At 37.4% G+C, this 20,096-nt stretch overlaps 1 protein-coding gene across 1 annotated transcript in view; it reads left to right on the plus strand.

Annotated features, from left to right (window-relative positions):
* LOC129372664 (receptor-type tyrosine-protein phosphatase T-like) overlaps positions 1-20,096 on the plus strand; it is a 292,638-nt gene that overhangs the window by 19,042 nt on the left and 253,500 nt on the right. Inside the window, 1 exon segment of the mRNA XM_055050081.1 lies at positions 16,280-16,405. Within this exon segment, the coding sequence (XP_054906056.1) occupies positions 16,280-16,405 (126 nt within the window).

Raw genomic sequence — 20,096 nt, forward strand, 5'->3', positions numbered from 1 at the left:
CTGCAGCTAAAAGACAAGCATGAAAAGGAGGAAAGATTGAAGGTTTTGTTCTGAAGAAAAAAAATACATCTTTTTTAAGACAGATTTACGTGTTGCTGAAAAATACTGAGTTTGAGTTTTAGAGGCAAGATGGCTTCCCTCTGTCCCCTCATATTAGATTTTGTCTTCAATGTTTTAATCAGTCAAGTAACCAATAATTAAAAGCATCCAAGGTGATGTCCGCTGACGTTAAGGTAATTTTAAATTAAACTTCGAGAGCAGAGATCTTTTTATTCTCATATATTCTGCTCATAATATTTATGATGACATAAAGGAGATAAATTTCTGGAATGAATCCTGATTTAAGAAGCTGCTGACTTTACTTCCCCCGAAACATCCTGAACACAAACCATCATGTCTTTACATGATGGTTTACAAATAACACTAACTTCTCCTCATAATTATCACTTCAGAATCAGAATATTTTAATTGTTCATACATGGTTGGATAAATTTAGTCTAAAAACTTAAATCTATTTTGGGACAGGTTTTCAGTGTGGATGCTGTGCAGGTTTCTATAATATGCAGGAAATACAGCAGGTATGTGATTATTTGTATATGCTAACAACATAAGTGATTCTTATGTAAAAATGTTTGTATTTTAACACGGATTTAGACTTTTGAGGAAAAAGAAGTGAAATTTCTTTCCTTTTCCATACTTTTTTACAAAACCAGAAACATTTCACAACCCCTTTGCCTTCTGAGCTGAATTTTATTCGCCTTCAGCTGCAGGTTGTTTTGTTTTTCCAAGGTCACTGACAGGTTAGCTGGACTCTGAGAGGACTAAAGATACAGTACAATCTAATGTTTTCAGGTTGAAATAGGGCAGCGGTGGGCTCTAGGGAGAATAAACACACATCAACACACTCAGACAGACACAGCAACGAACCCACAGATAAAATTAGGGCAGTGATGAAGAGGAGAGGGACTGGATGGGTGTTGGGGGGGTTCTTCACCTGTCCAAAGCTATAAATACACACAGACACAATCACACACCCCGGAGCTCTTCGATATGCACGTCCTTGTTCTGCTGAGAGGCTGACCTGGTTTTAACAAAATGACCTCTAGTGTCACAAACTCACCAAACACAACGGCTGCCAGATGCAGGTTCACACCGGCGTCCATTCCAGATGTTTGAATCATTTCCAGGAGTTTTAGCAAAACAATCTGGTATAATTTTCCAAATAAAGAAATTCTGCTTTATGATTAAATAAAAGGCCTGTTGCAATAAACAATAAGTCAATTAATCAAATTTATAAATTACAGTAAACTCAATAATTTTCATTTGTATGATTTATTGTTTCTGGATGATAAAACTCTTCAGTCTGGTACTTTAGTCTTTACTAGTCATTTTTGTGAAGAACCATTTTGTTTACAGAAACTTCATGTTTAATTTTATTTGTTTTGAAAATATTCCTTTATTGAAAATACTGAGTTTGAGTTTTAGAGGCAAGATGGCTTCACCATTTTGGCTTCTTTCACCATTTTGGCCAAATTTATAATGGTGACAACCCTATCAAATAATAGTAATAATAAATAATAATGACCACAAAATGTAACCTACTTGGTTTTAAATGTGACTTTAAATCATTTTTGATATTTGTTTTGCATTCACAGATATACAAAAAAATAATTAAGTCTTCCTGATTAAAATAAGCGTATATATTTTAAAAAATCATATACCTTTTGAGTGAAAGCACTACAAGAAGTAATTTGTTCCTCAGAATCGCACATTACCATGTTCAGTGTTACGTCTGAACCGTTTCCTACTTTCTGCCCTGCAGCTCTGGAAAAGACGCCTTCAACCTTGAAAATCACTGAGATAAACAATCTTGGCTCATTCTACCCATAAATTCTCTAATAGAGATCAATCTTCGCCTTGGAGGAGAAAAACAATAAATTTGGACTTTTTACATCTCCCTGAGGATTGGTAATCAATACATGAGAGAGTGTGTGTGTGTGTGTGTGTGTGGTGTGTGTGTGTGTGTGTGTGTGTGTGTGTGTGTGTGACGCTCATCTGTTTTGATGAAGTAGTAAACTGGCCTTAAACTGGTTGAACTCCAGAAACTGTGCTGAAGATTGAAATGTATTTCATGTTTGTACATTAATATCTTTATTTATGTGAATGTTTTCACCATTTTGGCCATTTTGATTAGGAGACATACTTTATAGAGGTATGTCTTTTAAATGGTCACTCCCATTTTAAGAGAGAGACAGATTGTTTTTTTTTTCTTTAGACTGAAATAGATGTTTGAATGACAGCCCTCACTATACACAGGGAGACATTGTCTCTATTTTAACAGAGATTATCAAACCTTTTTAACTGGCGCCACTAATCTAACAAAGGTTGACCTTACCTTTCCACTTATAGAAGCCATTAACTAAAAGGAGACCAGACCTATTCAATTAGAAACCCACTTAGTGTTTGAGATCAGAACTTTTTAAGGAAAGTCTGTCTCACAAAGGGAAATCAGTGCTTTTGAAATTACGCCCCATTTCACAAATGGAGATGAGGCCTTTTCAAGTGGAGCCCCATTTATCGAAGGAAGAGTGGGCCAATCATTAATAGGTGATCAGGTATTTTCCAATCGAGCCCCATCAATCGGAGGGAGATTGGCCCTTTTCAGATGGATCCGTTTGACAAGAAAAGACATCATCATTTAGGAACGAGAAACCTGATCTTTGTAATTAAAACTAAAATCTTAAGACAGAGAGACCTAATATTTTAATTTAAGACTTCTTTTGAACTAAACAAGTGGTGATATTAAAAAAGAATTGCTACCATTGTAACAAAGGGAGGCCTTGCATTAGAAATAAGAGACATTTCTTTACACTAACTTTACCTGTCAATAGAAATTGTATTAATTTATAAACCCAGTATCTGTTCGCCTCTGTTTGCTGACACCTAATGTCCGACATAATGAAATTAAGACAACAGAAAACTTGCATCTCGTGTTTCTGTTTAAATTCCACCCACTGCGTAGATGAAGACTGAAAAATTAAGTGAACTTAAATCTTTCAGCGGGTGATTTTGAGGATTTCTGAGTTTGTACATTCAACCATACATATTTAACTCCCTGAACCCGAACTTTATGCAAATTAACGAAAGGTCTAGTGCAGCCTGAATAAATTGTGTCCATGCAGAAACAGAAAGATGATCAAAAGCTTTAGATATTTCAATAATCAAATCTGATCATAATTCAGAAGTCTAGCACTAGATTTTAAAAAAATGAATCAAATAAACGTACTCTAAATAACCCAGATCTGCTAATATTTCATTTTCTGAAATGAAGGCCAAATGCTCCCCCATCCAGGCTGAGAGGAGCCTTTAGTGATGCAGCTCATTTAAATAGATTATTAAGCATGGCAGAGGTGTGGAGTGAAAGGCCTCTTCAACCTACACATTCCTGTTCTGAATATTTACAGGGATTAAGTTGGCTTTTTGCTCAAAGGGAAATTATGTATGAGCTGATGTGCTGCGTGTTAGCAGGTCATGCACTTCTGTGGCCTTCTGTGTGTGTTTGAGTGATGAAATGGTTGAAAACTACTGACTCACAACATTACAGGTTCAACTCGTGTCCGTAGGTTTTTGGAGTTAGTTTTAACACTATTCAAAGCCGAACATATCACGAATACGTCATCATAGTTTGCAGTTCAATCCATCAAAACTGCCTTGTGGAGAAGCCAAAGTTACACAGTAAAACATACAAAGGTTTTATTTAATGCACAAGAAATGCATCGACCAAACTGTAAAACAGTACTGCTGCATGTTCGCTCCTTATGATGACAAAATGTTAAACACACGCTTGTTTTGGTTACATTTACCCAGAATGCCCTGCACTGCAGGCGATTTCCACTTCTCTGAAAGTATTTTTGAAAACTCTGATGTTTGCAACAAGAACTTTTCTATAGGGAAAGCAGCTAAAACATCTGTGCTAGTTTTCAGATGTGTAAAGTAGTTGAATAATTTAATGAAGGTATCCTTATGGAGATAAACCCTCTCAAGGAAAAATGTCAAAGGAAAACCAAAGAGGTTGAAATTACTGGGAAAAAATAGGAAGAGATGAGAGAAAAAAAGGATTTAAATAGAGACAAGTGAGATGAATGGAAACGATGAATAAACAGGGAGTTAAAGACAGCAAGCGTCAGAAAGAGTGTGTGAAAGCAAAAAAAGGAGATCAAAACAAAGTAAAAAAGTCAGCAAAGGACAGTGGAGTGATATGATGTGAGAGGAAAACCTGAGCAGAGGAAAATAAAGAGAATGATTCAGAGGTGAAAGATAAAAAGTGTTGAGGGGTGGATGGGGAGGTGGTTTGCTCACCCTTGTGGTTTTTCTTGGGGCGAGGTCTGGACCTGCTACCTCCCCTAATGAGCACCTTGGAGAGCGCGTGGAGTGTGTGGAGTGTGTGTGGAGTGTGTGTGGAGTGTGTGTGGAGTGTGTGTGGAGTGTATTCAGATGTTCTGGAAAAGAGTGTGTGCAGATACTTTTCCTCCTTTCTGCCTGCGTCTGTGTTTACATGAGTTCGAGGTGTGTTTACGTGGCTTATTCCCAAGGCTCTAATTGTTTTTATGTGGTGACCTGGGTACAGCTGGACACAAGAGAGGTATGATACGCGTCATAAAAAAGAAAGGTTTGCTGAATGCGACTTTTTAAAAATGTTTTCTTATTTGTTGTTTGCTTCACTTTTTAGTTTAGTTCTTTTTGGGAAGGCATGAGACGTCCATGAATTGTGGCAAAGAGAAAGAAGCAAAACAGAATGAAGAACAGTTTGAATTAAGAATGATTATGGTGAAATTTATTTCTGCTCTAAGTATTTGATATCTGGGGTTTTTTTTATGGGAATGTGGATCTTTTATTGATCATATTTCATATTTTATTGTGTCATGTTCCGCAGAGCGATGGTCTTGGTCTTGACTCGGTCTGGTCTTGGTCTTAACTCGGTCTGGTCTTGGTCTTGACTCGGTCTGGTTGTGGTCTTAACTCGGTCTGGTCTTGGTCTTAACTCGGTCTGGTCTTGGTCTTAACTCGGTCTGGTTGTGGTCTTAACTCCGTCTGGTCTTGGTCTTAACTCGGTCTGGTCTTGGTCTTGACTCGGTCTGGTTGTGGTCTTAACTCGGTCTGGTCTTGGTCTTAACTCGGTCTGGTCTTGGTCTTTACTCGGTCTGGTCTTGGTCTTGACTCGGTCTGGTTGTGGTCTTAACTCGGTCTGGTCTTGGTCTTAACTCGGTCTGGTCTTGGTCTTTACTCGGTCTGGTCTTGGTCTTTACTCGGTCTGGTCTTGGTCTTAACTCGGCCTGGTCTTGGTCTTAACTCGGCCTGGTCTTGGTCTTGACTCGGTCTGGTCTTGGTCTTAACTCGGTCTGGTCTTGGTCTTGACTCGGTCTGGTTGTGGTCTTAACTCGGTCTGGTCTTGGTCTTAACTCGGTCTGGTCTTGGTCTTAACTCCGTCTGGTCTTGGTCTTAACTCGGCCTGGTCTTGGTCTTAACTCGGTCTGGTCTTGGTCTTGACTCGGTCTGGTCTTGGTCTTAACTCGGTCTGGTCTTGGTCTTAACTCGGTCTGGTTGTGGTCTTAACTCGGCCTGGTCTTGGTCTTAACTCCGTCTGGTCTTGGTCTTGACTCGGTCTGGTTGTGGTCTTAACTCGGTCTGGTCTTGGTCTTTACTCGGTCTGGTCTTGGTCTTAACTCGGTCTGGTCTTGGTCTTAACTCGGTCTGGTTGTGGTCTTAACTCGGTCTGGTCTTGGTCTTGACTCGGTCTGGTCTTGGTCTTAACTCGGTCTGGTCTTGGTCTTAACTCGGCCTGGTCTTGGTCTTAACTCCGTCTGGTCTTGGTCTTGACTCGGTCTGGTTGTGGTCTTAACTCGGTCTGGTCTTGGTCTTTACTCGGTCTGGTCTTGGTCTTAACTCGGTCTGGTCTTGGTCTTAACTCGGTCTGGTTGTGGTCTTAACTCGGTCTGGTCTTGGTCTTGACTCGGTCTGGTCTTGGTCTTAACTCGGTCTGGTCTTGGTCTTGACTCGGTCTGGTTGTGGTCTTAACTCGGTCTGGTCTTGGTCTTAACTCGGTCTGGTCTTGGTCTTAACTCCGTCTGGTCTTGGTCTTAACTCGGCCTGGTCTTGGTCTTAACTCGGTCTGGTCTTGGTCTTGACTCGGTCTGGTCTTGGTCTTAACTCGGTCTGGTCTTGGTCTTAACTCGGTCTGGTTGTGGTCTTAACTCGGCCTGGTCTTGGTCTTAACTCCGTCTGGTCTTGGTCTTGACTCGGTCTGGTTGTGGTCTTAACTCGGTCTGGTCTTGGTCTTTACTCGGTCTGGTCTTGGTCTTAACTCGGTCTGGTCTTGGTCTTAACTCGGTCTGGTTGTGGTCTTAACTCGGTCTGGTCTTGGTCTTGACTCGGTCTGGTCTTGGTCTTAACTCGGTCTGGTCTTGGTCTTAACTCGGCCTGGTCTTGGTCTTAACTCCGTCTGGTCTTGGTCTTGACTCGGTCTGGTTGTGGTCTTAACTCGGTCTGGTCTTGGTCTTTACTCGGTCTGGTCTTGGTCTTAACTCGGTCTGGTCTTGGTCTTAACTCGGTCTGGTTGTGGTCTTAACTCGGTCTGGTCTTGGTCTTGACTCGGTCTGGTCTTGGTCTTAACTCGGTCTGGTCTTGGTCTTGACTCGGTCTGGTCTTGGTCTTGACTTGGTTCTGGGTTTGGTGGTCTTAACTACAACACTACCTGAATGTCTCTGTGTTTGGACTGTCAGTGAGCGTCTCACTCGCTGACAGACTCAGGTAGCCAACAACCCTCTGCGAAATTAAATGGATTTTTAATGGATATTTTTTCATGTTTATCATCTTAGTGCTTATTTATTTGTGATCTTCTTTGCTTTGTAAAACCCAGCAAAATATCAGTTTGTTCAAAATTAGAATAAAAGAGAAAAACAGGTGTGAAGTTCGGGATAAATAACAATTAGAGCGTGTAGAAGGATTTTCATTATGCTAATGTAAATAATAATACCTTTCAGTTGGAAAGAAGCTGCAGTCTGACTCTTCTGTCAAAACAGGATTTTTCTCTGCGTCTCTATATTGAACCCAAATCAACATGCAGCGTGTTAATGAGATCAAACCTCCTTGTTGTTTTGTTCATGCATGTGTATGCAAATGCAACAGTTTGCAAAACTATAAGGAAAATTCCCAAATGCACATTAGTGCTGTATAAAGTGTGAGCGACTACTCACACTTTGAATAAAAGTTGTGGGTGTAACATTTTCTACATTTAATTGGGTTCTGCTATAGAGGTTTCTCAGAACAACAGAAACAAAACACTAATATTTCAGAAAGGGAAATTAAATCGATCTGGGTTGAAAAAAAACACATCACTTATTTAAAACATCTTTCATTTATAAACCACCAGACAAATATATACATTTTTGGGAGCCTGGATTCATTTTACTGCTTTACATCAAACAAACTGTTTAGGGAATCTAATGCTACGTTCACAGCATGTGTGAACAGCCTGATAATTATAATTTTCTGTTATTGTTTACGTCCAGGTTACCAGCGTCTGCCGTCTTCTGGTGCAAATTTATGATGCATCCATGACATAAAAGTCGGATGAAATGTGACATGACCGTTTTGACTGAAAACAGTCTGGAAACTATTGGATTCGTATCTGATGTAGGTCCTTATCTGGAAGTGGCACAAATCGTTTTATTTTGTAAATAGATTGGAATTATGTCACTCAACCTGCAGTGGAAAAGTCGCATTTGCCTGCCGTGTGTTTTCACACCTGGGAGTTCAGTAGACTCAGTTCGATTGGGGAACAAAATTGGTAAATTTTTCACCTTTTCAGCTGCTGTGGTTCGTTTTCGTGCTGCACTGAAGGAACTGTTCCCCTCCTTGCCTGTGGGAGTGCTGCCCAAAGAGCTACTAAAGGAAACGACACAAAAACCTCTGACAAAAACATTGAGTGCAACTTTCTTTTTCACAAAATGCAAACAGAAATGGAGTAGATTTTAGTGGTTGGAGGATTTCTCTTTAGTCTTTGGTAAAAAACCATGAGCCATTCTAACGATAGTGCTAAACTTGCGCATTTGTTTTGGTTGAATGTACCCAGAATGCCCTGCGCTGTAGTCCACTTCCTGTTTCTGGAGCAATGTCTGGTCCGTTTCTAGCCACATATGCATTAGAACCACATCAGAGTTCACTTCAACCGGATCGAGACTGAGGTTTGTAGGCAGACTGGAGTTTGTTTTTCATTTGTTTTGTCCACATAGAGCTGACTTGCACATTCATGCCTCCCCAAGCAAACAAGACTTTACAGGCAAACGAACTGCAGGTCGATTAAAGCAGAATAAACATGGATGGTGTGAATGTAGACTCGGAGAGATCTGCTTCTCAGTGATACATTCTGAGTCCTTGAAATAAAAGCAGCCTTGTTAAACTATTGACCCAAACCGTGCTTGAAGGCGTTGAGCTTTCATTTCTGAAAGCATCCACCTGTTTGGACTGGAAAGTGTGTTTTAAGGTATATTAAAAAAGATTTACAGTAGGAGAAAAACAAAATAACTCCTCTGGTTCACTGTGACTTCTTCCTGTTAGTTGTCATCTCTAACAGAAACCACTTGTGCTCCTCTTAATCTCATGCATGTTTACCCTTTTTAGTCCAGAGAAACTAATTTACTGACTACAGGGATGCTGTCAGACATTTTTGGATTTTAGTCTGATTCTTCTGTGGATTGGCGGCGTTCTTTTGTGAATATAGTGTCATAATGAAGCATGAAGTGTGTCTGTGAACGCCGGAGCTAGCGAATTGTGGCCTTGTTCTTTTCTGCGCTCTATCATGCAGAACTAAACGTTACGTGGAAGGCCCCCTATTGATTCATGTTGCAGATAATTGAAGTCAGATTGGAGCCTTCAGGACACAAGCGCACACACACACACACACGCACGCGCACGCACGCGCACGCACACACACACACACACACACACACACACACGCACACACACACACACACACACACAGATAGGAAAACAATTACCAAGCCCCGCAGTGCTTACACTCTGCAGATTAGTTGCTTTCTTGGCTCTTAACTTATTTTTTTGCAATTATCTCAGTTATGAAGTATTTTTAGTGATTTTTGATCAGATTACACAATAATTAGGGAACAACAGACAATTTTTCTCATCAGATTCTGTCTCCATCTACTTGATAATAGGAAAGGTTTCTACCTGAATGTTGCATTAATGAAATATCACAACAAAATATTTGATGCTTCAAAAAAAACTTACATTTCTGTTAGTAGTAAGAGCCAAATATAGCTGAAAATAAAAGATTTTCTGATGTCTAATTAAAGAGAAATGTAAACAGATCAACAATCCTTTGGTTAACTCCATGGACTGTTTGACCATTGACATAAATTAACATATATTCAGCTAAAAAACAAAACAGAAGTGAAGTCTTTACACCTAAATGGAAAAAAACAAACAAACAAAAAAAACCCGACTTAAAGTTCAAAACCTTCTTACAACCAAGATCATTTCTGTCATCAAATCATCTTTTCAGGAGATTGTTTTATATCCAAAACATCTCTCCTGTTATTCTGCACTAAATGAATCTCTCCATGTTATCCAGGCTTGTTGGAGTGGCAATAATAACGTTTAGTTTCTGTGGCCTGAGGGCAGAGAGTGTGTAAGGAGTAGACTGGGGCAGATGGCATATGCTGTTAAATGACTAAATGAAAATGTTTAAAGATCCCGGCCTGTTGGCTGACAGCAGATTTAATATGAGTTAACTAACAGAAACAGGACAGCCTGGAAGGGTTTCAACTGATTTTTAGATTTTCTCTCTGTTCATCTACTTTTTGCACGTAAAACTGATCAGTCTGAATTCCATAAAAAAAACAAGATTTATTTTCAAAAAGTGTTTTAATTTAATCGAATATGAGTTAACTAAGAGAAACAGACAATGGTGTATCAGGGCAGCTGCAGACAGCAAAAAATATGAAAAGTGAAAAAAAAATCAACTTTTCAAACTGAAATTTCCAAGATTTTTTTCAGAAAAATGTTCATAATTTGAGTTTTTTTCTGGAACCTTTTCCAGTTTTTTAACTCAAAAATTCTATTTTTTTCTAGAATATTTGTGAATAAACTCCGGATTTTACTTTTTTCTTACAAATCTTTAACATTTCAAATTCAGAAATTTTAAAGTTTTTCTAAAAAAAATTCAGAATGTTTTTGCTGGAAAATCATCTCAGATCTTTTGGTGGAAATTTGCTCCATGTCTTTCTGTCTGTAATGACTCTAATATGGTGTCATAGAAGCAGGAATGCTTGTGAATGATTCATCTCCACCTTGTGCTTAAAAACTGAACAATCAGAATTGATCCTTTCTATATAAGGGAGTAAATCAAAACAAGAATTGGATTAAAAAGCAAGTTAGATTTGGGTTCTTGCATCACTTTGGTCCATACTTGAGCCAAATGTTCCAAACTTGGATCTGGGTATTTCCAAGGATTTAACGCTCTGCAGGAAAGTCACTTGTCCTCGGTTTGCTCCCACACGCAGACACTTGAACACAGATTGGCACTCAGGATCAGTAGATGTTATCTAAGCGAGCAGCAAACAGACTCCTTAAAAACCGGCGGCCTCAGAGAGCCTCCCGCCCGGTTTCAGGCCCGTCGCTCTGTGTTTGCGCCGGCTGACATGAAAACCTCTAATGGTCTCCATTTGTGCCTTGAGGGAGCGCAGAAGTTAGCATGGAGAGCAAGGATGTTTTTCATGTGGGTATTTTAGGGCTGTGGAGTTATTTTTGTTCCTCTTGTTACGTTTCGAGTGTTTGTGGATGTTGTTTGCATCGAGTCTGTTTGAGGGTAGAAATTGTGGTGATACAAAGTTAATATGATTTGTGTCGTATCGGAAAACGGCTGATCGGAGTTCAGGCAGAAAATTTAGTTTTAATCCAAGTTTGCCCTGTAGCTTGTTTGCTAATTAACCCTGAATATTCATTAACATGTAAGAAACATTGTATCATTTTAACATGGAGTTCACTAATGTGATTATCTGCTGTTTTGGACTTGTCTTATTGATCACGGCATTTAAATTAGTCAGGCTAATTTCACTAGAATTTTACATCATTTGACAGTAATTTTACTGTAAATTTTTAAAGTCTTTTTTGTTCCAGTTCTTTCTGCAGTTTGTAATCTCACACAGATTTAAAATATAACTTTTTTTTGTGACACTATTGTCTTTCCCTCCTTTGTTTTTTATTGTAGGTTTTCAAACTAATTATTAATTGGAGTTTTTTTGGCTTATTTTTTTTTAACTACATTTAAAGTGTAGTTATATATTGTGTATCCAGAATTAAATTACTAAAGCTACAAGTTTAACATTTTTTCCAGTAAAGGTTTGTGTATCTTGCATGGTTGAAGGTTCAATTCCAGTTTCTTCCTGTGAAATGTTGATGTGTCCCTGAGCAATGCACTGATTGACAACTTTTCCTGCCAATCTTTTGTGTATAAAACGATTGGCTTTTGTGCATAAATATTTGTGAATGTGACTGAGTGCATGTTGCTCTTGTGTAAAGCGTGTTACAGTTTTCCCCCACTGATTACAGATTTTATTTATTTCAAGAATCACACGAGTCACATGATCAGCAGCCGGATGTTGCCACTGGCGTAAAATACAAAGAAGACGACAGGAAGTGATATGGTTTTAATGACTTGTTGAGTGAATAAACTTATTCATGTCTGATTTTAATTGCATTTCTTTTTAATGGAAACCTTGCAATTGTAAAATAGTGTTTTTTGATATCAGCGGAAGTTTTTCACACATCTCTAATGCAAACACAGCTACTCATGTCATTTTTCATTCCCAAAAACCGCTGACCAAATTCAGGTCCCTGTTGATTTTCTTATTAATCAATGGTGTGGAGAAAATTAAATAAGAAGAAAATCCCTAAATAATCCAGTGTTAACTAAGAGCTTACACTCTGGCTCCTTCACAGTGAAAATGCATCCAAAGTTTTACATTTAGCATCAAATCGCCTTTCATTAACAGTGAAAGGAAAAGGCCTTCTGCTCATTAGGTTCTGCTGAAAGGGTTTTTGACAACAAAATAAACTGCATCTCAACAGCAGCCCTTGTTGTTCCACTGTGTCCCATTAATTTGTTGGCAATAATTACCTTCTCCTAATGGGGAAAAGGGAAGTTTTGCAAAAGACCTTCATTGACTCGATCAGAGCATGTGAATTTTCACATCTGGGTCTAATTTCCTCCATCACTCTGAGTAATTTATTAATACCGTATATTATAATCAGATATTCTGCACAAAAATGAATTGCGTAATTAATCTCTCTGGTAATGCTGGGCTCTTTAAATGTCAGTAATAACCGACAGTATTGTGTATTATGTGGATAATTTATGCCACACTGATGGTTTGATGCTTAATTGTTAATAAATCTGTTTGTGGTGAAAAGGAACCAAAGAACCTGCAGGTGAAAAAACTTGAACTGTGAACAGAAGATGAGCTCTGTCTGCCCACAAACACAAGCGTTTCTAAGCCAGTCGGCTGCACAGAAAGCACTTCGAGTAAACAAGCAAATGTTCAGACTTTCAAACAAGATCTGCTTCTCCACTGACTCATTCACAGCTGCAGACTATTAGATGCAAACTAATGCATCTCCCTCACACTATCGATTATAGAACGACAAAACTCTGTTTTCACAGTGAAACCTGTAATGTGTTTGAATTACTTACATCTCATGTATTCATACACTGTTTCCCATTAAACTGACACATTTTATGAGCCATAAAACTTATTTCCTGACTGACTTTCTGAGGTTGAAGCTGATGAATGCCACACCAGGAACATTTAATCAGAGTTCCTCAGTAACACCTGATAATGATAATAATATAGCAGAAAAATATAGTTATTTAATAAGTACAATCATTTGAAAGTTGAGAGGTTTTATATATGGACTTCTATCTGTGGTTTCACAATTTCTTATAAAAAAAAAATCAAAAATACATTTATATTCAGTATTTATTCAGAAGATATTCAGTTCTGCATATAATTATATATATTTAAAGTTTTATTCTCAACATTAAATTTAGGGATTTGGGTTTATAGGGTCGTTACAAGAATAACACTCCTTTTTCTTTTTTTTTTTTAAATATAAGGTTTACGGAAACAGTCAAAACTAATTTTGCATTATGAATGAATGGATCTGCCTGCCAGTTTTCATATGTTGTTGGCCATTATCAGTTGGCCATTTTTATAGTTAGTTGAGATACAAAGCTTCAGGCTTATAAAACATTACCACTTGCATGCATTCTCAAAGTTACACTTCAACACACTGCAGCTCTCGATATTTCCACTGTTGTCATCACAGACGTTCACACATACAGCAGATGTTACGTTTCTGTTGCAGAATTGTGTTTTGTGAAGCTGAAAATGTGTGTAATGATGTTTTTGCGCAGGGAGAGGAAGTGTTGCACGGAGACACAGTTGCCTCACGTTGCCTTTCCTCATCATGATTTTAAAATTGCAGATCCGATATTGAATATTGATGGATTACTCACAGTCCCCTCTTTCCCTGTTTACAGCTCTGTTCTAATGAGATTGCTTTGATTTCTTTTCATTGCTAATGAGATTTCTGAGCAGCGAGGGGGCACTGAAGCCTAATTATCTCAGTATTGATTAATTTATAGTTGCTATTTTCATAAATTTAAGTAAAAAGATGTTATATTAGCTTTCACCCTTTGCTGGAGGTTGTTTCTGTGAATCGGGTGCAGACAGAAGACAGGTTGGTTTCATTTTAATTCTCAGTTGGTGTTGCCTGAAGAGGGAAAATCGAGGTTGCATCAGATTTTTTATTTTTTTTAATCTGCTGTGCTAGGACATGGGAGTTTTAAACAGACAGTTGGAAATTTCACAGGAGTTTAGAGATGCTGCAACAACTTGAGTTTGAAGAATCAGAAATGTTTACAAGAGAGAAAAATTGTCCAATTTGGGCCAATTCCAAACAGGATATCTAAAATCTGAAATGAGAACAATCGTAATCTTGGTAACAGTTCATTCAAACTATATTGGATATTTACTTGCCTCTAAGTGTATAGTCGTTTCTCCTGAAGGCCAGGTTTCTTCATTTAGCTCAAAAATGCTCACTGCAAACTGAACCTGTAAAACATGATGAGTCAAGGTGACAATCTGATGCAATGATAATGCAGTAAAACCCAACATTTTCTACAACACATCTTCCTATTGAAGTTTTGCTAATTGTTATGAAACTATTATGTCCAGCTGAAAGAGGTGAAAGATGTTTTTCCACATAATATTTGGTAGAATTGTTACTCCATGGCTGCAGCTGCCAAGGTTATGATGCGAGTCGCCGAATATATTGATGTTAGAAATGCTGCTTACTACTGCCAGGTGCTTTCAGGTTCTGTTATTGTACAGGCAGAAAGTCCCCAGAGTCCTTCAAATATCAGCAGAACAGATCTGCTGCGTGTAATAGATTTATTAATCTACGGATTAATAAATCCTTTTTATGAACAAACATATCACACTGAATCAGAACCAAACAGGAACAAAGACATCATCCAGGAAGAGGCTGAAGCTAAGAACCAAAATCAGGAAAGATTTTGGTTCTCAAAATCTGGATTTTCCTGGATTCTCCTGGATTTATAAGGAGCTTTTAGCTTATTTGTTTCATACACATGAACAGAGTTTAAATTTGGCCATTATTTTTCTATTTGCGTTTTAGTTCAAATGTTTTGGCACATTTAGCTTTCCTTAAATCACTTTTTGTACAAGTACTAATTTACTTGTCTGATTTATAAAGTTTTAGTTGAATAACGTTTGACTTATCTTTATCTTTATGGTTGTCGGTTGTTAAATTCTTGGAGTAGACATTCATATTCATGCTCTTATTTTGAAGGAGGTGATAACTGTTTACGCAGCAGTTCCATTTCCGCTCCTCAATTTAATCTCTATTTTCTTCCTAGTAAATTTCCTAATTTGTTCCAAACAAGAGACATACATAAAATATAGACATAAATACAATATCTGCGGGTATTGTATAATATGAACAGTAAGTTATAATGTCAAAGTTAAAGTGATATATGAATTGGAAATGAAGTTAGCATTAGCTTTAGCTATACTGTGTTGGTGTATCGCTTTAGCAAAGCCAGTGTTTACAATTAGTTCCTATCTGGTTACAAGCTACTCAAAATCAATACTACCAATTATATTTGACTTTAACTTGATGTATCATTGGCTGCTCCACTTATTTAAAATATTTTACTTTACTCTAAAGTAACCTTCTCATGGTGTAGGCTGTTTAAATGAAAAGTACTAAAAGCATAATCAAGAAACAAAGGAAGAAGGGATTAAGAGATATACTTGAGTGAACCAATGAGGTTGTCCCATTTCAGATACTTCAGACCAAATTAAAATGGTTGTGTCAAAGCATATGTCTAATTAGAGTGTTTATGTGGTGGATGTGGCGCCCTGGGGCTAACGGAAAAAACTAATGTAGCGGAAAATGCGTTTTAGCTGGGCCATGAAATAATGATGAGACTCTGTGACTTAATCATGTTGACACATAAAGCTTTCTCTTCTTCATCCTTTCTTTCTTCAGTCTTCTTCATCCGTCTTTCCCTCTGCTGCCTCTGATAAACTGGCTTGTTTTGGTCCTGCTGAGAAGTTCATTTTCATTATATTGTTAATAATACCCAGTTGGTTGCTAAAGGCTGTATAATATCAAATCAAAAAGTCATAATTATTAAGGTTAATTGAATGTATGGAAAAAATATTAGAAAATAGAAGTTTTTGTCAGCATTTGTATTTAAATTCCTTTTCAACACAGGACAATATAATGATTGAAGAGACATAATGCGGCAGCCATTTATCTTTTATTTTAAATATTTAGAAAACTTGTAATGAATAAATGTCACAGTTTTCCTTGTTTTCAATTAAGTCCCAGCAGCATTGTCAGTAAAAATGATTAAGAATGTAAAACTATGCAGATCTTTGCTTTATTTTGTATATATTAGTGTCCACATAAATCATTTTCTTTTTTGTTTTGGAATTATTGACTAAAACTAAATTTATAATTGTTGATTATCAGTAAGCAAGAAAATAGGTTGAGCTGTCTGTTGTTTTTTCCTCTTATGATTTTTCCAACCTTGTTTAATTGGCCGTTTATGCCACTTTGTCATGTCTGAAGTGTAATCTTTTAAACTCTTCCTTGTGTTTTATCTTAGGTGGCTGCACTTTTGAGGAGTCTTACAGCAGCTGTGGGTACAGCGTGTCTTTAGGAACCAACGGATTTACTTGGGAACAGGTCAACTCCTGGGAAAAACCCACCATGGATCCCGCCCTGCCCACTGGTAGGCAGCATGATATGTTTCTTGTTGTTTTTTTGCTTTCTCAACAGTTTCCGAGGCAAGAAAACCATTTTTTTTCTTAGACATCCATTATTGACATCATTTGGTCATAATTATTAATCAAATTAAGTTTGGTCTGTAGTTTTTAGATTCAATTTAGTTTCCAGTCTCATCTAATATGAATAAAATGTCAAATTATAAATTTATGTGCGATTAAGATGAACATTAAATTAATAAATGAGGCATTTATAAAAGCTATTACATATTAATTAATTCTTAAAGCACCTGTTTATCTTTCTTCCCCTCTCTACATGAGGAAAGTCTCTTTGTTTACTTCTCTCCAAGTTGGTGCTCAGTTTCTGCACCGCCAGCCTTCTTCCTAACTATTTATTAATTGTTTTGATATCAACAGCAGTGTTATATATTAATTTGTGAGTGTTTTGGATAAAACCATATGCCAGAACATAAACAAATGTCTTAAAAACTACAAAAACCAGAACATTGTTTGGTTTGTATTTCTGAGCTGTTTATCTCCATGACATATCAGAGATATTGGAATAATTGACTGTTTCACATGGAGCTGGACAATAAATCATGTAGCATCAGACAACGTTGAAAAGGCCAGAACTGATGGTTAAATGATGATTTATTAAAGACATCCACATCGTTCATCAACCAACATAAGTGCTAGACGAGAACAAATAATAATTATAGTTATTTTACCATCCATTGTTAAGCATTAGCTCTTAGTGCATCAACACAACAATATGATTTTTCTTCAAACATTTAAAATTATTCAAATATTCTTCAGTCATTGTCAATTTACCTTGTTCCGTTATCGACTGCAGCGAACATTGAGTTGATTTTCAACCTTTTTTTTTGTTTAACCTTTTCTGGTTAAACTGTGTCCTGTTGCCATAGCTACCTCAACAAGAAAGTCACCAAAATAAAAGCACACGACCTTAACGGGGTTTCGTTAGAACACAGGTAACTTCACCTTTACAATCATGAACACATTGTGATCAATATGAATAAACATCTGACAGAACATCCAATAATAATGTTTTCGCTCATTGGTTGCCTAGCAACTCACTGGTTCTGTGGTTGCCTAGCAACAGCAGCAGTTTTAAGGTGTTGCTTAAAAATAAAAAGCAAAACAACCGCATGGAGAGAAAACTTGTGTTGATACATAGTCTTACGTCTACACTGAAAGGGCAGCTCAGGTGCAGTTCGCTTCACAACAGTTTTATTGATCAGGGAAGTTAAAATCTGATTACTTCGATCACTCTTGTGATTCTACAGAATTGCAATTGTTAAACATTTTTTTAATATACACACCACAGTTTGAACCTGTTGTTTTCTGCATCCAATGAAAAGTTTTTCCTGAAATCTCTCCGTTGATCTGAATTGGCAGACTCAGTAATTTGACCCCAGCCGGGTTCTTTTCCATTTGTCCAACGCCAAATGGCAATCAGACAGCCCGTCTATCCATCTCGTTTCTCCCACAGTTTTGCCCTTTTGCCCTCTATATCTCGCCCACAGTCTCACTTTCTAACACTTGTGCTACCCAACACAATCTTCTTCACACCTTTTTCTTATCTTCATGGCTAGATGCCTGCTTTTCTCCCGTTTGATTGACATGACTGGGGTTTTTTTAGGTACACTTTCATCAAAGCAGCATTTAAAAATCCATGTTGAGGGAGATCATTTTAAAAGTCACTTTGTTTTTACTTTGTAGAGCTGCCAAAATCATAAATATGTTGTCAAAATCCTACACAGAGTAAATTGGAGGATAATGTGTAAGAAAGAAGTTGGTTCAGTTGGCTCTGTTTAACTTTGTCTTGAATCACAATAGAAAGCAAATGGGGCAAATTAAAAAGCAAATATGTCAGACTGGATAAAGAGACTCCACAAAGGGAGCCCAAATTATTTTTGAACAGGTTCAAAATGAAAACACTTCTTTATATCAAAGCCTTGAAGACTTGGATTTATTAAACACAATATTTTCTCATGCTGAGCATATTTTGACAAGTAGTTGTGTTTTATAGAATCACAGAGAAACATCACAGTTTACTTCTGCGGAAACTCCAACATATTTGGAAAAAAATGGCCTAATTGTGGATTTTGGAGCTGGACAATACATCAATATATATTGGGATAGACACGTGATTGATATCAACAGACAGATCAATAATTTCCCTGAACTCCGACTTACAGTCAAACGTAAACAAATGTGATGATGTACGACTCATTTTGGCTCGACTGGGGTCGTATTTCATCAGTGAGCCATCCACAGAAATTGGATCTACAACCACTAAAAATAGGGTGCAATATAAAATCTTCAGAAAATGTTAGAGCTGAAATGATTCCAAAGAAAAATCCTTTAAAGAAATTATCTTGTTATTGCGTATTGTTCATTTCTTTTTGGCTCATTCAGAGGGAACAATAGAGGAAGATTGGGAGATGAGAGCTAAAGCAGAAAAAAACAAAACAGAAGCGAACAGATTCTAACTATACCCAGTTAAAACTTATCAAAACAGCCCAGTTTCAACCAGAACGTTGCAGGTGCATCTCTGATTCTTACAACTGCGTTTCTTGAAGACAAAATCAGTTTTTGGGGAGTAATTAGGGAGTAAAAGGCAAATACAGCATCCCAAATCATCACAAGCAAACTGCTGAATGAAGATGCAAATGGAAAAATCTGGTGGCTCCAACTTCCTTTAAATAAGGATTTTTGATAATTTTAGATTAAATCGTGTTTTAATTTAGGAAGAAATCATGAGTTAGAGTCCTGCTGGTCATAACCCAAAAATGGTTTAGAAGGAAACACCTAAGTGATTTCTGCTGCTGGAAAAACCTTTTCACTGTTTTCTGTTTATGTCTCACATTCCTGCATAAAGTAGGTTAATGTTTATTGACAGAGATTTGAAGGAGCCAGTAGGTTAATGTCCATTGGCTGAGTTTTGTAGGTTAAACATCACGTTTAACTGAGTTTGGTACCTTAAATATTTTGTTTAACTGAGTTTTGCACGTTAAATATTACAATGTTTTATTTGCATTGTTATGACACTTGACTTCATGTAGTTTTTGATTGTTGATTCTATGTCGCATGACTTTGTGTTATTGTGTTTGTCATGTAAAGCACTTTGAAATGCCTTGCTGCTGAAATGTGCTATACAAATCAAATTTGATTTGATTTGATTTTGATTCCTTGCAAATACTGCATTTGGTTGGATGAAAAAGAACCAATCAGTACAATCCAGCCATCGCCAGAAAACCAAAAACTGTCAGATTTAAGAAGAGCACAGTCAACTGTTCATGTAAATTTTAATTTGGCATACAAAAAGAGCGTTTTGAAAAGCGTCATCTAATTTATCTTTCTTCTGTGGAGAACTTGTTATTGTTGGCAGATTTTACCCGATTCATTTGCTAGTTGAAGCATAAATATCTCCAAATCTCTTTCTCCCTTTTAATTCATTCCTCCACTGTATTCTAAGTTATGATGCTCCTCTTTCCATCCTAAATGATCTGTTAGTCAGATCAGTTATAGCTCCCATCCATCATCATCATCCTCATCATCTTCCCATCTAATTTTTCTCCCATCAGTGTCTGCAGTTTGTCAGTGCCGCTGCCGTCTTCACTCCCAACACCACCGAAGATCTGATCCCATCCAACTGGCTGCTACGCCATTCCG

This window comes from Poeciliopsis prolifica, unplaced genomic scaffold (assembly GCF_027474105.1).
Source record: "Poeciliopsis prolifica strain line A6 unplaced genomic scaffold, Auburn_PproV2 SCAFFOLD030, whole genome shotgun sequence".
In the NCBI taxonomy this organism is placed as follows: domain Eukaryota; kingdom Metazoa; phylum Chordata; class Actinopteri; order Cyprinodontiformes; family Poeciliidae; genus Poeciliopsis; species Poeciliopsis prolifica.